This window comes from Astyanax mexicanus, chromosome 9 (assembly GCF_023375975.1).
Source record: "Astyanax mexicanus isolate ESR-SI-001 chromosome 9, AstMex3_surface, whole genome shotgun sequence".
Classification (NCBI taxonomy): Eukaryota; Metazoa; Chordata; class Actinopteri; order Characiformes; family Acestrorhamphidae; genus Astyanax; species Astyanax mexicanus.
The window spans coordinates 9,081,493-9,100,181 of NC_064416.1; the positions used below are offsets into that span (position 1 = coordinate 9,081,493).

The 18,689-nt window shown below is 38.4% G+C and overlaps 1 protein-coding gene across 9 annotated transcripts in view; it reads right to left on the bottom strand.

Annotated features, from left to right (window-relative positions):
* LOC103046465 (SPHK1 interactor, AKAP domain containing) overlaps positions 1 to 18,689 on the bottom strand; it is a 152,969-nt gene that overhangs the window by 34,539 nt on the left and 99,741 nt on the right. For all 9 annotated transcript variants that reach the window (XM_022679453.2, XM_049483237.1, XM_049483239.1 and 6 more), the window contains 2 exons: positions 15,282 to 15,381; positions 10,722 to 10,829 (listed from right to left, as the gene is read on the bottom strand). In XM_022679453.2, the coding sequence (XP_022535174.2) occupies positions 10,722 to 10,829; positions 15,282 to 15,381 (208 nt within the window). The remainder of the gene's footprint in view (positions 1 to 10,721; positions 10,830 to 15,281; positions 15,382 to 18,689) is intronic.

An 18,689-nucleotide genomic window follows, 5' to 3' on the forward strand; every position in this document is an offset into this window, starting at 1 on the left:
TAGGCCAATGTTTTGTATCTGGTTTGCTTTCCATAATTTACAAGAGGAGATGCTAGACTAACATAGCTAACAAATACTGGACTGGACTGAACTGTACACCAATCTCACTAAAGTAAAAACATGCCTAAAACATAAGTTTCTTAAGCCTGGTCAGTTGGTTAAGCAGGTTGACTAGTTTAGCTCTTGCTTGACCATTCTAACCGACCAGCATAACCAGTATGAACAAGCTGATTGTCTGGCAAAACAACCTGATTGAACATTATGACTGTGGCCAGTCAAATGTAATATATTCTATACTACTAGCTAAGACCTGGACATCTGTTCCTCACAGATAGAACTAGAACACACACACACACACACACACACACACGAGAAGGCAGAGTAATAACACACTCATCTGAAGGTTAATGTAAGTGTGAAGTCTGCTGTCACTTTATGTCATCATTTATTGAGGGATCTGCATGTGTGTGTGTGTGTGTTCCTCTCAAAATCAGACAGACCGTTATGTCAGCAAGGGTATAAAGGTTGTGAGTTTATATATGTATGTGTGAACGTGTGCATGTGGAAAATTAACATCTGAACTTAGGATACAAACTTGAGCTTCAAAACAATCAAATTCCCCTTTTACACTGCATTTTACTTTTACACAATCAGATCCTATATTCACACTATAATTTACCTTCAAAGCATTTAGATCCTCCATTTCACTCTGCACTTTGCCTTTAAACCAATCAGATCTTTCTTTTACACTACACTTTACCTTAAAACAAACCAGATCTTCCATTCACACTGCACTTTACCTTCAAATGATTTAGATTTTTCACTCACTACACTTTACCATAAAACTAACCAGATCTTCCGTTCACACTACACTTTACCTTTAAACAAATCAGATCTTTCACTCACACTACACTTTACCATAAAACTAAGCAGATCTTCTGTTCACACTGCACTTTACCTTTAAATGAATCAAATCTTTTACTCACACTACACTTTACCTTAAAGCAAACCAGATCTTGCATTCACACTGCACTTTACCTTCAAATGATTTAGATTTTTCACTCACTACACTTTACCATAAAACTAACCAGATCTTCCGTTCACACTGCACTTTACCTTTAAACAAATCAGATCTTTTACTCACACTACACTGTACCATAAAACTAACCAGATCTTCTGTTCACACTGCACTTTATCTTCAAACCAATCAGATCCTTTGTTCACACTGCACTTTACCTTTAAACCAATCAGATCCTCTGTTCAAACTGCACTTTACACAGGATGCTCATGCTGTAAATGTAAATACATAATCAAATTAGTAAATAAAAATACAACTATAAATTGCCTGCGATGGCTTGGCGGCCTGTCTTGGGTGTATACTGCCTTCTGCCCGATGCCTGCTGGGATAGGCTTTAGCCCCCCGTGACCCTGCTGGATAAAGCAGGTCTTAACAATGGATGGATGGATGGGCAATTATAAATGATGTTTATAATGAATTACTTAAATAATTATTTTCTAGCTTTTATAGATCATTAACTCAATACCTGCAGTGTTTTATATATATACAGAACAATGTGTTATTCCCTCATATGCACAGATTACTTGTTATTCAGAGTTAATTATGCAGAGCTGCAGTCTCTTATTGCCAGAGACACTGAATAATTTTCTTCTTACAAAACACAGGTTTTATAAAAGTGCTAAACTGCTGTTATAGGCTAAATGGGTGGGACTAAACTACTGTACTCTAAATGGGTGGGGCTAAACTGCTATAGGCTGGATGCGTGGGGCTAAACATCTGTACTCTGAACAGGTAGGGCTTATCTGGTCTGGTAGACAAAATAGGTGGGGCTAAGCCAATGGTAGAATGAATGGGTGGGGAAAAAACTGCTGTACTCTGAATTGGTGGGGCTCAACTGCTCAAGGATAAGTCTGAGACCATTTAAGAAGTCATGTAAACATGTGAATCAAATATCTATTTCTGATACCCGTTTTTTCTTAAAACAACTTAAAAGCTTTCCAAGAAAGACAATTATTTATTTATAATGATATTTCTCTTGCTGTTTTTAATCCTTTATGGTTTCCTTTCCACACAGGCTCACAATGAAGGTACGTATTATCCTCTGATTGAGGACGTGCTCAGTGAGGAGTCATTGGGTTGCAGATTAAGTTTGTATAAATTTTCCAATTGTTAACTGATCCTGCTGCTGATCCGTCTTCTCTTTGTCTGACTCAGGTTCACTGTTCACTGCATCTATTCACAGCTCTCTCTCTCACCTCTTAGGGCAATCTGAATTGTCCTGGAAGCATTCAGTGACCAACAAAAAGCCATGAAATGGCTCTGTCTTGCTCAGTGTCTCTGGTTCTGCTCCTCTGGGCTTTGTGGACATTCTGTGGCACTCCTGTTCAGCTTAGGCTCCATTAACTCCAGTCGGTGGAGAGTGAAGAGGAGAACGAGTCTGTCTGCGGTGTTTTACTGATCTGTTACAGAGACAAAACTCCAGTGACATTACACTGAAATAAAGACCTGCAGAGAAACTTAGCACAGCTTACAGAATCATACAGGCCCATCCAAAACCCTACAGAATACAGAGCCCCACATAATCATAGAGGCCCCTATAAAACTGTAGGGAAACCTAAAGAAGCATACAGACTTCTATAGAACTCTACAGAACCATACATAATCATACAGACCCCTAAAGTAGAGGTCTGCACTCCCGCGGGAGTCCCGCGGGACCCGCGGGACCCGTCAGAATATGTTGCGGCGCGGGACAAAACTGAATTGTTATTGGCGGGAGCGGTAATTTAATCAATACAGGCCATGCGGGAGCGGGACCACATTAACATGTGGTCCCGCTCCCGCAAATTGATAAATAGTTAAGAAAATTATAATAATCACGCTATGATTCCCATGCAAGCAACAAAAAAACACAAGAAAAATCTCTCGGAGGATGGACACACACACACACATTTTCAGCATCTCCAGCAGGCGTGTGCAGAGGAGGGGGGGGGGGGGGGGTGTGTAATTTAAAGGACGACATTTACTATACTGGTGCAAAATAATAATAATAATAATAATAATAATAATAATAATAATAATAATAATAATAATAATAATAACAATAATAATAATAACAATAACAATAACATTGTTATTGTTATTGTTATTATTATTATTGTTATTATTATTATTATTATTATTAATAATAATAATACAAATATTAATTAAACTAATTGAATTTAATTTTATATATTTTTACATTTATTATTTTATATAATATAGATCCACTTCTAATCCACTTCTAGGATTCTTGATGCACCTGATGGCATGTGTTTGGACTGCGAACTGAATTGCTGTTTTAATAAATACATATGTAAATTTGAAGCACTAAATGTAATTAATTCAATTCATATTAGGACTGCGGGACGGGAGCGGCGGGAATGTGTATGTGGCGGGCGGGAGCGGGATTAAAAGAAGTGATTTTTTTGCGGGAGCGGGCGGGAGCGGGACAAAAAGACGCGGGAGCGGGCGGGAGCGGGTTTAAAAAAACAGTCCCGCGCAGACCTCTACCCTAAAGAGCTCTACAGAGCCATATAGACCCTTACATAATCATACAGACTCCTATAGAACCCTACAGAATCGTATAACCCCACATAATCATACAGACAATTAAGCGCTACAGAATCACACAGACTTCTATAGAACTTTACAGAGCCCTACAAAATCATACAGAACCCTAGAGAACTCTACAGACCACTTCATAATCATATCGAGACCTACAAAGCCATTCAAAACCATACAGAACTCTACAGAATCATACAGACCTCCAAAGAACTTTACAGAGCCCCACGTGATCATATGGACCCCTGCAGAACTCTACAGAGCCCTACATAATCTCACAGACATCTAAAAAAATCACGCAGACCCCTACAGAACTCTACAGAGCCCTACAGAATCATATTGACACCTATCGAATCACACACACCCCTACAGAACTCTACATGCCCCTACAGAGCCCTACATAATCACACAGACCCCTGTAGAACTCTACAGAGCCCTACAGAATCATACATACCCTACAGAAAACTACAGAGCTCTACAGGTCCATACAGACCCCTACACAATCATACATACCCTACAAAAAACTACAGAGCTCTACAGGTCCATACAGACCCCTACACAATCATACATACCCTACAGAAAACTACAGAGCTCTACAGATCCATACAGACACCTACACAATCATACATACCCTACAGAAAACTACAGAGCTCTACAGATTCATATAGACCCCTACGCAATCATACATACCCTACAGAAAACTACAGAGCTCTACAGATCCATATAGACCCCTACGCAATCATACATACCCTACAGAAAACTACAGAGCTCTACAGATTCATATAGACCCCTACGCAATCATACATACCCTACAGAAAACTACAGAGCTCTACAGATCCATATAGACCCCTACGCAATCATACATACCCTACAGAAAACTACAGAGCTATACAGATTCATATAGACCCCTACACAATCATACATACCCTACAGAAAACTACAGAGCTCTACAGATCCATATAGACCCCTACACAAACATACATACCCTACAGAAAACTACAGAGCTCTACAGATTCATATAGACCCCTACGCAATCATACATACCCTACAGAAAACTACAGAGCTCTACAGATCCATATAGACCCCTACACAAACATACATACCCTACAGAAAACTACAGAGCTCTACAGATTCATATAGACCCCTACGCAATCATACATACCCTACAGAAAACTACAGAGCTCTACAGATCCATATAGACCCCTACACAAACATACATACCCTACAGAAAACTACAGAGCTCTACAGATTCATATAGACCCCTACGCAATCATACATACCCTACAGAAAACTACAGAGCTCTACAGATTCATATAGACTCCTACACAATCATACATACCCTACAGTAGAGCTGGGCGATTAATCAATTATATTGATTAATTAGAATTTACAGTTAAGGACTATGTGTACTAAACAAAACTAGACAATAAAGCATGCCACATGTCATAGGACAGGAAGTAGTGCCATATCTCAATAATGTTTCTTGCCTGTGGGGCTTCCCAAATTGAATGTGGATGTGATTTCTGACATTGTATCTGATTTACTATAGAGAGCCAGCCAATGCTATTAAAACCCCCTTTCATTCCTTTATAAAACTATATTTTAATAATATTTAAAAAAGTTTTTCATGACTATATAGAACACTTTTAGTACTATTAAGAACTATTTTCAGCCACTATACAACCTTGTTTCAGTACTATTTGGAACCACATTCAGTACTAAATAGAACTGAACCAGTTTTAGTAACATAAACCCCCTTTTTAGTATTAAAAAAAGTGTAGTACTAATATTTACATCTCATATTGTTTTACTGTAAATAAACCAAATTAGAACAATTCACAAGAATTAGAAATGTCAGATTGTGAAAGTGTTTACTTCATGCACAAAACATTCCCTTATCACCATCAATTCTGCTCACCATAAACATTCTTATATTATGTTGTTAATTATTACTCGGACTGCAGTCTGCTGATGTTCAGGACAGTTCTCTCCTTGAGTGGAGACAGGTTACTGGTAGCCAGGGGCAGGCAGGTAAACACACAGTGTAGTCATTTTAAATTATTCTAGTACTTGAAGACCCCCAACTGCCCTGTCCATCAGTTCGGCTGTGGTGGCTTGAAACTAGAAAAATGTCTGAAAAAAGCCACACAGTGATATTTCAAAACGTTATGACCCCTCATAGATTAAGTTAATAGTGTTGATAAAGAGATATTTGACACAAACTGAACATTATTTTTCATCACACCCTGCTCTTTATCTCACATACACACACATATTTCACTCTGTGTGTGTGTGTGTAACGTACTGTAAGTAGGTGACGCTGAAGCTGCTCTCTGATCCGTGTGTGTAAAGCTGGCTCTGGGTTTGGCAGCAGAGTGTGTGAGGCAGCTGGTGTGTGTGGGTTTAAAATCACAGCATGGAAGCTTTGTGTTAGCGAAGCACACAGAGTCAGAGCTGCTGCAAAAGAACAGTCCTGCAGATACAGTACATACAAAAATGTACAGAGAACCATATCACCATAACCAAACAGAACTCAACCTTAGAACAACCTTACAGAACCATATCCCAGCAATTTAGAACAATATATAACCATACAACACTTAAACAGAACCAAAGCGAGAACTGCCAAAAAGAAACAGAAATAAAAAACCTAATAAACCCATAATAAAGTAATACAGAACCATACCACCCACACACAGAACCAAAAAGAACTTAAAGTATAAAACTGCACCATGCAGAATAATACAGATCTATCCCACAGCCACATAGAATCATACAGACCCCAAAAAGACACTACCTCAGCAGTATCGATTAGTTTATTAGTGAAAGAAACTGGTTGTGTGATTTAAATTGCTTTTAAATGCTCAAATGTTGTTTAAATTCAGAATATACTGATATTTCATGATTAAATTAGTAGTCTGTTACGTTCAGGCACATTTGGAGACACAGACAAAGTTGAGTGTAACCTGTGTGACTGAGCCCATTACTCCCCTCCCATTGCATCCCATTACTGTCCCCAGAACTTAGTGTAATGCTGTATTGTTACAAATTAATCAGTAGTCCCACTGAAATTTGTGGACAATTTTTTATGATCGACATTGCCATTTAAATCATCTAATCATTGTAGCCCTAACATAGGAGGGCTTTGTCTATAATTACAGACTGTAGTCCTGTATCGGTTTAACTCTGCTCTTCAGCAAATTTGTATTTATTATTTGGGTATTTTCAGCACTGCATATATTACCACAAAGAATTGTACTTAACTGGCTTGTTAGAAAATTATTTTTGTTTTGTGGTACTATAGAGAATAATTGTTCAGGCCATAATACTACAGCACAACTACCTATATCTTTTTAAAATTTCTTATACTTCTTATATCTTTACATCATTCTTGTATCATACCAAAGCACACAGGGCTACACAACATTGCATATCTTATGTTTACATTATATTTTACTTTATATTTATATTGTATTCTATTTATTATGTATTATTCTATTTAATGCTCAATTAAAATAAGGCATCTTGCTGCTACTTGAACACAAGACAGACCAGTCATAACACACACACACACACACACACACTGCATCATTGCCTTCCAAAGCGTAATGCACACAGCTGATCTGAAGTGTCCCGCACTCCCACCACCAACAAAACCCAGCATTCATTATTCACACAGGCGGAGAACCGGCCCATTAAAAATGCTATCAGATCCCTCATTAGGCTTTAATTACTTTATCTCTCCATCAAAGCTGCGGTCACCTGGGTACGGAACACCTTTCACCAGGTGTTCTTACTCCCCTCAGTGTCCTCCAGCCGAGTGTACACAAGTTTCATTTTTTAACCACAGAGTAAAGGCTTATTATCTTAGAAATATAATAGAGATGTTTAACAAAGGCAGAAGAGAAGAATAATATGTAACCACATATTATTAAAACCACACACACATACAGTTCAGTAATTCTGCACAATACAAAATAAATTAACATGAAAAGCATTCTTTTTTGCAAAAGAAGTTCAGGGAGTTGGATTCTGGCAGGAAGAGCTGGAAAGGCATTTTGCAGAACTGGCAACGACCAATGCACACCCAAACCAACATGTAGAAACGAATCAGTGTGAAGGAGACGCAGTCTGCATAGGTGATGTAGCAAAGACTTGGCAAAGATTTGAAGCACACTCCATCAGTAAATTAAACCAAATCAACTAGACCAAACTTATACAATGTAAGTTTCAGATAACAACTTAATGCAAGGCAATACACTATGGCTGCATGATATTGGGAATATGCACATTGTGATATTTTGTTGTTCTGTGATATACAGTATATTGCAATATTAAAAACATATCATGATCTGTGGATCAATGGCTGGGGTAAAATAAATGGTATTAGGTAGATAAAAAATTCTATTATCTTTAAACTAAACATTGCATGTTCTGCGGTGTGACTATTGCACATGATTTATATTGTGCAGCCCTAAAAGAGACCTCATAAAAATTTGGGATGATGTTGCCCTTCAAACTAAATTAGAAAACTTGTGTTGCAGCCAGAGGGGGATGCTGCTACAGTGTCAAAGGAAAATTAAAAAATGTACTAATATATGAAGTATGTTGCTGTGTGAAGATTGCCTTTATGAGTTTGGATCAGGAAGACATTTTTTCCCCACAGCTGGCTAAAATTACTCTATATTCTCTGCCTTAAAGCATGGAGTCTGCCAAGTCTTTCTGTAAATTGGGTAGGTCATCAGAAATCTGCACTTCATCTTTCCACAGCACTTGGTAATCTACACCTAACTGCTATATATATTCCTCTCTTACCATCTGCACTGCCTCTATCTGCACTGAACAGAGAATCGAGGTTCTACATCTAACTGGGAATGATAAAAAGGCATGAGTGAGTTCCCATCAGGGCCATCTAAATCTAAATCTAAAGTGGAGAGTGATTGCTCTGCCAGCTTGGCGGTCAGCTGTGTGACTACTCCACACAAAGCTGAGGTCTTCACCAGATCAACAGGTCAATCCTGACCAAGGCTTGGCTAGACTCCTCAATCACACCTGCATAACTGTAGGCTTTTGGGTCTTTGTGAGCTGCCACACAGACCTCCAGTAGGGTGGCTGCCACAGCTGTAGGCTTTAGGTTGAACTCCTTTACCCTGATAAGTACTCCTGAAGGACCCGTGTCTCTATAATTTCCCCGAGTGCTCTTTTCATAACCTACCCTTGAACTGAAGAGGGCATCCTTCAATCGGACATACAGCTCTTTGGGAGACTCTCCTGGACTGGTCTCCAGGGCATGGAACTGCTGTCAGTATGTTTTTAAATTGCTGTCACATTTCTAGAGCAACACCTGCCTTCAGCTCGTCATAGCTCCAATTGTGCACAGGGTCCCTGGCAACAAAGATGCTCCAAGCACATACAGGCAAGAGGTAAATTAGCCTAATGGCCCACTCATCTTTGAGCCTTTAGTACACCTCTGCCAATCTCTCAAATGTGGTGAGGTCATGTTCAATGTTGAGTTTTTTATATCTAAATATCTCTAATTTTATCTCATTTTCTCCCCAATTTGAAAGGCCAAATACCCCACCCACTCATTAGGAGTCCCTCATCACTAATAATACCCTCAACAGTAGGAGGGTGAAGACAGATACCACCTCTTTTCGAGATGCTGCTGATGTAGCATCCTTGGGCACCTGCATGTACATGGAGGAAACCGCAGCGGCCCAATTCTCACACATCAGCTAACAGACGCCTGTGCTGACCAACATCACATTGCCAGTGATGTGGGGAGAGAACTCCATTTACCCACCCAAAAAGAGCACGGCCAATTTTGCTCTCTCAGACTCCAGCTGCTGATGTTAAGCAAGATGACCTTGGTTTCTTACTGGTGATCCTCAGATCATAGTAGCAGCACCTTAGTCTGTTAATAAATTCAATTATTGTCAGACTGCGTGTTCAGAATCACATGTTCAGAATAACACTGCAGGATGTTCAGAATAACACTGTAGAATGTGGGATGTTAAGAATCACAAACTTCAGAAAACCCTCAGACCTCAAAAAAGGAAAATTCACCACTGTTTTAATTTTGTATGTCATATCTACCAGAAGCAAACTATTTCTGAACAATATTACTGATTTTATTCTTGATATTAGATATAATTTGAAGCATAGTCTTGAATAAACCTAATATTCAGTATTAGTTAAAACTGTACAATAGGCCTGGACAATAATTTGGTATGTATTATAATAAGAAATGTTTCAATAACGGTGATTTTTGTGGTATTTTGATATGTATTATTTACAGAATCTGTCACAGACAGGTGATTTTTTTACTGCCGTCAGTTGAAGCACTTTTATTTGAATCTGTTAAATTTGATTACAAAAGAATAAGAAGCTCTGCCTCTGTTGGAAATATGTATATAGGTTATAGGTTTATGTTTGACGGGGATTTCATGTTTCTATTAGTATATAAAGGCTATATGCAAATAAAAGTGAGCATTGATTTATTTTTACCATTTTTATTTCTAAAGTATTATGTAGTTTTTGTGAGAGGAGTTTTCAAAGACATTAGTAGGTTCAGATTTTTTAAATTATATTGTATCGACCCAAAATAAGGAATATATTGCAATATAACTTTTGGCCATATCCAGCACCAGTGCACAACATATTACAGAAAAAACAAAATGGTCAGTTAAAGCATGATACCATTGTTTTTTTTTTTTGCAGCCCTAACATTATATACAACAGTATATATGAATCTGCTCCTTAATGTTTCTCAATAGTGAATTTTTTGTTACCTAAAACAGAAACACCAAATGGAGGCAGATGTTTTCCCTTCCCCAGTTTTAGCCCTGTCAGAGCCTGCACGCTGTACTCAGAGCTTCACAGTTTCTCACTGTTTCTATATTTAGAGAGATGCAGGTTTTTCATGTGGAACTGGAGAGACTGGAATAAGTAACAGACTACAGTTTGAAAATGACCAAAACATTGGTGAATTTCTCATAATGAAATATATTATATGTATAAATCTATATATATATATACACCCCTCTACTGAGCAAAATTGCATATCTGTGTGTGTGTGTGTCTGTGTGTGTATATAACTCACAGTGCAGCCCCCCTCGTGTTGGTCCTCGAGGAAGCCAACCCTGCAGAGTGCTTTATCGTTCTTCAGCCAGTACTCCGACGAGTCCAACACACTGTTACTACACAGTACCTACACACACACACACACACACACACACACACACACACACACACACACAAACATAACAAATTAATCATAAAGTAACATTTCCAACCTCCAACCCACCACCCTGCTACTCTGGCTCCTCTGTTCAGATCAGCTATGTAATTAAGCCCATGTTCTACATAAAAGTGGAGGGGGAGGAGCCTAGTCTCAGAATAAAAAAGGAAGTGATTAGGACCAATCACAGCTGGAGGGAGAAGTATTAAAACAATCACAGTGATGAGGATCAATTGCAGTTTCTAAACAAAAAGGCAGTGATTAGGACCAAATGCAGTCAAGGGGAGGAGTTTCAAAATGAACAAGACAATAATTAGAACCAATCACAATCAGGAGGAAGGCTCTCAGAATAAACAAGAAAGAATAGGACCAATGAGAGTCAGATGGAGGGGACTAAAAACAAATGACAAAACAATGATTAGGACCAATCACAGCCAGGGGGAGGAGTTAAAAGTTGTGTTGAGCAGTTAGAGCTTAATGAACTCTTCCACTGCTTTGGACCAAACATAAGGTCAATCATTTTTTTAAATATAGTTTTGCTTTGAAGTGTATACAGTTGGCGTTACTTTACAGTCCAGTGACATGTAGAAGACCTGAGTTCTCCTGGGTGTAGGGCTTCTGTCTATATCTGAATAAATAATAAAGTAACTCTGCCAGAGCAGTGCTGCTCTGTTCCTGACTTTTCTGGCAAGGCGGGTTTATTTCAGGTTTAATTTGTGTGAGAGCTGTTAGACAGGTATGAGTCATCACCCTGATTTACATGATGGGAGTGTAATCTGGATCCCTATCATCCTCATCATCATCACTCTATTTCTATCTCTATTTCATCATCTGCACATACACTTTCCTCCCTGCTCCTAAAAAATATTCAGACTTTTAAATAAATAATAAAGTCAAAATTGATCTCTTCCCTCGCACACAGAATGTAAAAGTTGGCATATGAGAAATACGAGAAATATTAAAAGCATATTATCTTATATATTATCTTATATCTTATCATATGCAGACACACTGACAAAAAAATAACGGCCCAAGAAGGAGTTGTTGGAATATAAAATTTTAGATGTGTGAATGTAATGATGATCTATGTAAGTGATTATAATATTAAAATTAAAGTATCAGTATATTGGGAAAAACAGCACAGATAAAAGAGGTTCTAGTACGCCTCTGGGCTGTGTCTTGTTGGATGCAAGTTGAGATATAGTTGGGAATGGAGGTAAAAAAAAAAAATGCTCTATGGCATCCTATGGCATATTTGCCCACAGATGTTGCAGCTTAATGCGCACACACTGGGTGGAAAAAAACTCTAAGAGCCTTTTTATGGGGCAGCACAAGAACTAAGGCAGAGGTTAACTCCATCATTAGGGTGAACATATATTAAGATTCTAAATGTAGCTATTGTGATGCACTGCGCCAGAGCTTCACTCTCTCATTAGGGTAAATATATATATTTATTTTATGATGATTATGATTATGGCTTACAGACAGTGAAAATGCAAAAATCAGTGTCTCAGAAAAGTACTTTTGGCAGTGTGGGCAGTGTGCCAATTCCTACTGGAAAATGAAATCTGCATCTCCATAAAAGTTGTCAGCAGAGAAGCATGAAGTGCTGTAAGATTTTGTGGGAAAACGCTGCACTGACTTTAGACTTGATAATAAAACACAGTGGATCAACACCAGCAGATGACATGTCTCTCCAAACCATCACTGATTGTAGAAACTTCACACTAGACCTCAAGCAGCTTGGACTGATTTACAAATGAAATTTAAAATTTACTGATGATCAGTGATGGTTTGGAGAGACATGTCATCTGCTGGTGTTGATCCACTGTGTTTTATTATCAAGTCTAAAGTCAGCGCAGTGTTTTCCTGGAAAATCTTGCAGCACTTCATGTTTCCCTCTGCTGACAACTTTTATGGAGATTTCATTTTCCAGCAGGACTTGGCACATTGCCAAAATACCAACTGGGCGTATATAATATTCTAATCTTTATTGGCTGTAAGTAAATTATTAACAATAAAAGAAATTATATATATATATATATATATATATATATATATATATATATATATATATATATATATATAGCCTCAGTGTGAATATTAATAACACCCTAAATATAGGTATTGTAATTGCTACAGTGGTTAAATGCGGTGTTTACTGGTGTTCTGTAAAGCTTGTCGAGTAGAGCAACAGCAGGTATTATAATACACATTAGGTGGAAACAGAAACACACACACACACACAGACACAGTGCAGCTTCTGCTCCCCTGAGAAACTAAAAGGGATAAAAACACTCTGCAACACCTCTGAATGGCAGCCGGGGGTAAACAGTGTTATTCTGGTACACATAGCACTACAGATAACTGTGTGTGTGTTCACTGTGAAGCTGTTAAAGTGTGTAAAATCTAGTGAAAAAACTTCAGCTTTGATTGGTAGAGAAATAAAAAGCTGTGCTCAACACTCAATTCACAACAGAAAAGGTGTGTGTGTGCGCACATTTTTGTGACCTTTACAGTTAATTTATTAACTGTGTAGCAGCTTTGTAAGCTATGTGTCTGTTTACTGATCAAATACTCACACCCCTTCAGTAAACACATCTCCAATTGTTTGTGTATGGGTTTATGGGTACATGTAAATCATTCAGCCATAACAGTAAAATCAATATTCTTCTTAATATTGTGTAGGCCCCACTTTGGTTGGTATGACTCCATGAGACCTTTGAGGGTTTTCTGTGGTATTTGGCACCAAGACATTAGCAAGACATTTGTACTTCATTATTGTAAGTCGCTTTGGACAAAAGCGTCTGCCAAATGAAATGTAATGTAATGTAATGTAGCAGCAGATCATTTAACCCTCTGGAGTTCACAAGCTCTCTGGCTGTCCCAATGTTTTAATTAAAATCTTTACAAAAATCATAAAAAAACGGTTTAAACTTTGTAGAGTCTGTCCTTTTTATTGTATCTGACTGCAATAAAGGTTACATTGCTAGAAAAAGGGTTATTATTAAATATGTAATAGAACAGTAGATCATACAATTATAATAGAATAGTATTTACATTTACTCATATGTTGAAATCTGGAATCTAGGGCTATATAGATAAAGGCATTGTAGATTTAGCATTTATATAGTTCAGCACATAAGGAGTAAGGAGTTTTTTTAGATTAAGCCAGAAACATGCACTCAGCATTTTCATGAAGCTCATTTTTCATGTCCATTATGGCTCATTTTTCTTAGTAATCTCAATTTTTGTTGACAAAAAAATCTAAAAATATTTGGACAGAGCCTCAAAAAACAATTTAAATGTTTTGCATGGTTAAAAGGATCTTCACCGACATGTATTTATGTATGTGTGTGTGATGGGGAGGTATAAAGGGTGTGGGATAGGTATGTGTGGGTGTGGGTGTGTGTGTATATTTCCACCCCCCTCGCTGTGTGCACCATCTGTCCTGACTGTGTTTGTGGTGGACAGTCGTACACATGTCCAGAACAGAACACAGAGTTCATAAAGCAGTCGTTCACTAACCCTCACTGTCTACATCTGCTCCCATTACACATAACAGTACCTGCAGTCAGACGAGGAGACAAACACATTTAATACAAATCCTCCACACTAACTGGGGTGTACGATATGGAGAAAAATCTGATGTCCAATAACTCTGCTGGATATCCTAATATTGTTGTCAAACTCAATAAACTAATATTTTTCTCAAATTAGTTTAAGCTCTTTGAATGTTTTTAGCATATTTGGTGTTGTGTCACATGAGCACAACCCGCAGTGTGAAGAGCTCCCTCAGTTGCCACACATGGATAATAATATTAACAATGTTTTGCAGCTCTTTCAATGTGTTTATTGTGAAAACTTGTCCCACAATAGCAATAAAAATGTGAGAAATAGATTATTTAGAAGAGAGAAGGATTAATTATTTTATGAAACACTAAAAAGAAAATTGTTCAGTCATAAACTAGCTCTCCTATGGGTCAGAACATCAGTGGTAGATCACCATTTCTTCTGGTGGTTCTCGGTTGGCTGTAAAGATGAGCAGCGATGTGAGCAGACACAACAGTTGTAGAATGTGATTAGCATAAAAATTACCCTTGTCTGTCTGTTGAGAGTGTGAGCAGAATTGTGAGTAGAAAGCATGTCATTCTAATTTCCTGTACATTCTTGATTTGCTAAAGATAGGCCAGCTTTGATGCTGGCATAGTGATGTCTCTGTATGTATATATGTGTGTGTGTGTGTGTTTGTGTGTGTGTGTGTTGTGGAGGATACGAGCTGCTGAACACAATGAAAGCAGTCAAAGATGAACAGTGTCTGATGCTGAGATGCTCTGTCTGATCACTGATGTGGCTAATCTGATTATCCTGCATTTCTGAAGCTCAGTGTGAACACACACACACACGAGCACAGGTGTGTACCTTTTTGCAGGCGGAGATGGACGAGGCCAGACTGCTCTCTGTTTTCACTCCTTCTGTCTCCAAACTGTCTCCTTCAAACATCGCAGAGCACTGGAAATTACTGCAGAAAGAGAGGAAATGGAGAAAACAGAGAGAGAAAGCATAAAAAATCAGTAAAGGGGAAAAATAGCTTAAAAAGAGGGCAACAAGAAGAGATAGTGAGAATGAGAGGAGGGAGAATTGGGATCAGAGCAAAAAAAAAAATGAGGAAAGAAAGGTGAGAAAGAAAGAGAGAATGGGAAGAAATGGAGAGAAGAAATGAGAAAGGGGAGAAGAGAGAAATAGAGAGGGACAGAGAGAGAAGGAAACTCAGAAAGAGAAACGAGAGAGCGAGAGAGAGAGCGAGAGAGAGAGAGGGAGGATTATTAGCTTAGTCTCAGTGATAAAATGCTGCTCTTGTTGAGTTCAGGGCCGGATTCTTATAAGCAGCCTAAAAATAAAATCCTTTTAAATATGGAAATAAAATCTTTTTCAAGCTTAAATAATTTTAATCTAAATTATTATCTTTAATATTGAGAACATACTTTAAAAAGAAATTTCACGGTCTGGCTGCACACTGTAAACATAAGACATCTATTTCTGAGAGTTTCAGAAAACTCTGGCCTCTTTTCCACTGTATCGTTCTGTACAAGTGCAGATCCTTAGACCTGTTAAGCTTTTTATTTTTCCATTTACTGTGTTCAATCAGGACCAGGACATTTATAAAATAACTGTTGCACAATTGTGCACAAATTCCAGTTGATTTGAGCATCCAATTGTGTGTATGACAGGAAACAGCAGCTTTAATTTTGTTACAGCAAAAATGCTATGTAACTACCGTTAACACAGCTACTATTATAAAAACTGCAGCATTTTGGACTCTGAGTGGGTTTGTCCTTGTGTTGTTATTGGGATCCAAAAGGGCTTCCCAAATGGGCTTCATCATTACAGCCCACCTTCATCTCATATGGGTCCCATTTTTGCACTGTACACCCCTGAGTCATTTTTAACCAATACTGGTCCTACATGTTATCCGGGAAGAGCAATTCAGTGAAACATCACAGCAAGCCCACATGCAGCTGATCAACTAAGACATGGCTTGTAGTTTAAAAATGGAGATATTAATGTTGCTAACCAACACAGGACTTAAACTGTTACCATCCTCATAATTAAGCATCATGATGCAAACCAAATGTGGGTTTTTAATATGAAGCATCAATAGGTCAAAAAGGGGGCTGTAACACCTGCCTAGTTCTAGTTTTTGTTCTAAGACAGGGGGTCGCATTTTTCTCTACTATATTTGCGACAAATTAGATTTGGGTGCCAAACTCTGTTCTTTTTGTTCTTTACTGAAGCAACTTATTCTTAGGCTTAACTGAAGGTACCACATGTTTACAATAGGTCTCTTTTTTATAAAGTTTTCTTTTCACTGATTTGTTCTGACTCATTCACCATTCTACTCGATCTCAATCTCAATTTAGGTGCACACATGCGCGCCATGGCTGAGCAAGTCCAGGCTGGATTAAAATGGAGCGTTTTTCAGAAGGTCGAAATGGAAGTGGAGATGCAAAAACATCCACTTCCAGAAAAAAAATGAAGAAAGCAAGAAAATATGTTGGAAAAGTACTTGGAATATGGATTTTTGCAGCCCTGAAACAGAGGTTCACAGAACACAATCTGCCTGATTTCTGGATTTCACTGTTAACGGAGTTCCCAACACTGAGTTCAATGGCTTTGAAAAAAACTCCTCCCTTTTGGACTAACATTTTTCTTGGAATCTGTGTTTTCAGCACTTACATGTCTAAAAAACTAATACAAAGCCCATCTTAACAAACAAGATGATTTGCAACTATTCCTGAGCCCTACTAAGATAAGCATGGAACATCTTTGTGCTTCAATGCAGGCCCACTTGTCACATTAAGTAAGCAAACTGATTTTATTTGTACTGCCAATGTTGGGGAAGGGGGGTTGCGAAATGTTCTGGGGCCTACAAGGGGGGTCGAACAGTTAAAAAGGTCAAGAACCCCTGTTCTAAACCAAAATAGCAGTGGATAAAGTGCCATAAACCACAGTGCAGAACAATATAAAAAAAATGGTCTGAATAAAAGAGGTGGTTTTACTCTGGATTAACTTAGCCATGGTCTGGATTGTCTGCAGTGTGACATGCTTATGTTCACTTTCTCTGTGTATCTAAAATGCCTGTACTCCCTAATTTCTGCCCCAAAGGTTTCCACTGTATTGCCTACTGATCGTGTCCTTATTCTGCATAGTTGGAAATATTTTGAGGTGCATGGTGCGGCACTTACTCAAATGCAGAACTTTTCATTTAACCACGCAGAACTGCAGCTTTCGCGACTCGTCAAGTATAAAACAACGTGGACAAGTGGGTCTACGCCACAGACTGTTTTCTTGAGCCTGACCCTGCTTGGGCTTGGGCAGACAATCTAAATTCTAACAGTCTAAAAGACTTTAAGGTGTGGAAACACCAAACTCAACTCTAAATAACTTTATTTACATTGCTGTTTTGATTATACACGGATTTGCATGAATTATGAACAAATCCTTGGACTTCCTTTGTCCCTGAAAGAGTTAATCATCAGCTTCACATCTGGAAAGCCTGATTAGAGCAAAGTCAATAACAATAAGCAGCTGCTTTCCACACTGGTCATCCTCCACCAGACTCAGCAGCTGAACAGCAGTGTCAGGAGAAAGGGAGGCACCTTCGTTCAGGGTTTTAATTAAACACAGCATAATTAATTGAATAATGCTGGTGTGCTGAGAAAACATCGGGAGAAAAAACGGCGTCGATAATTCAATCCTCCAGAGTGCTTTTAGACATAAATACAATGAACATTTCTGCATAAACCAGGCCGAACCACACTGGAGACGGCTCCTGGTCTCGGCGCTGTGCTGTTTGTTCAGCGCATGAAAGACTTCTTCACACACTCTCTGCAGACTTCACTTGCCCAGAACACACACACACAGCCTCAGCAGCGATTAGCAGGGTTCAGGTTAGGAGCGGTTTATGTCTGTCATAAAGTGTGTTTCATGGGCGTCTCTCAGAGGGCAGTGAGAGACACCGTCCAGCTTAAAATGATGATTTGGTGGGCGGTCAACATCACTCAGCAGCGGCTTGTAATTACAAGCAGATATTTATAGCTTGCCAAAATATCATTAAAAAAAAGTTTTTTCAAAGGTTCTTGGTTCAGGTCACTCAAACACAATCTCAGTGTTTACATGGTTCTTTTTCTAGTTTAAGGGCTCTTTAAATACAAGGACAAACTCTAATAGACTCACACATTTAATAAGACAGGAACTTGTATTGTGTCCCTTGACTTTTGCCGTGTCCCACGGAAGCTAAAAAAACACCACATAAATGTGGGGGATATG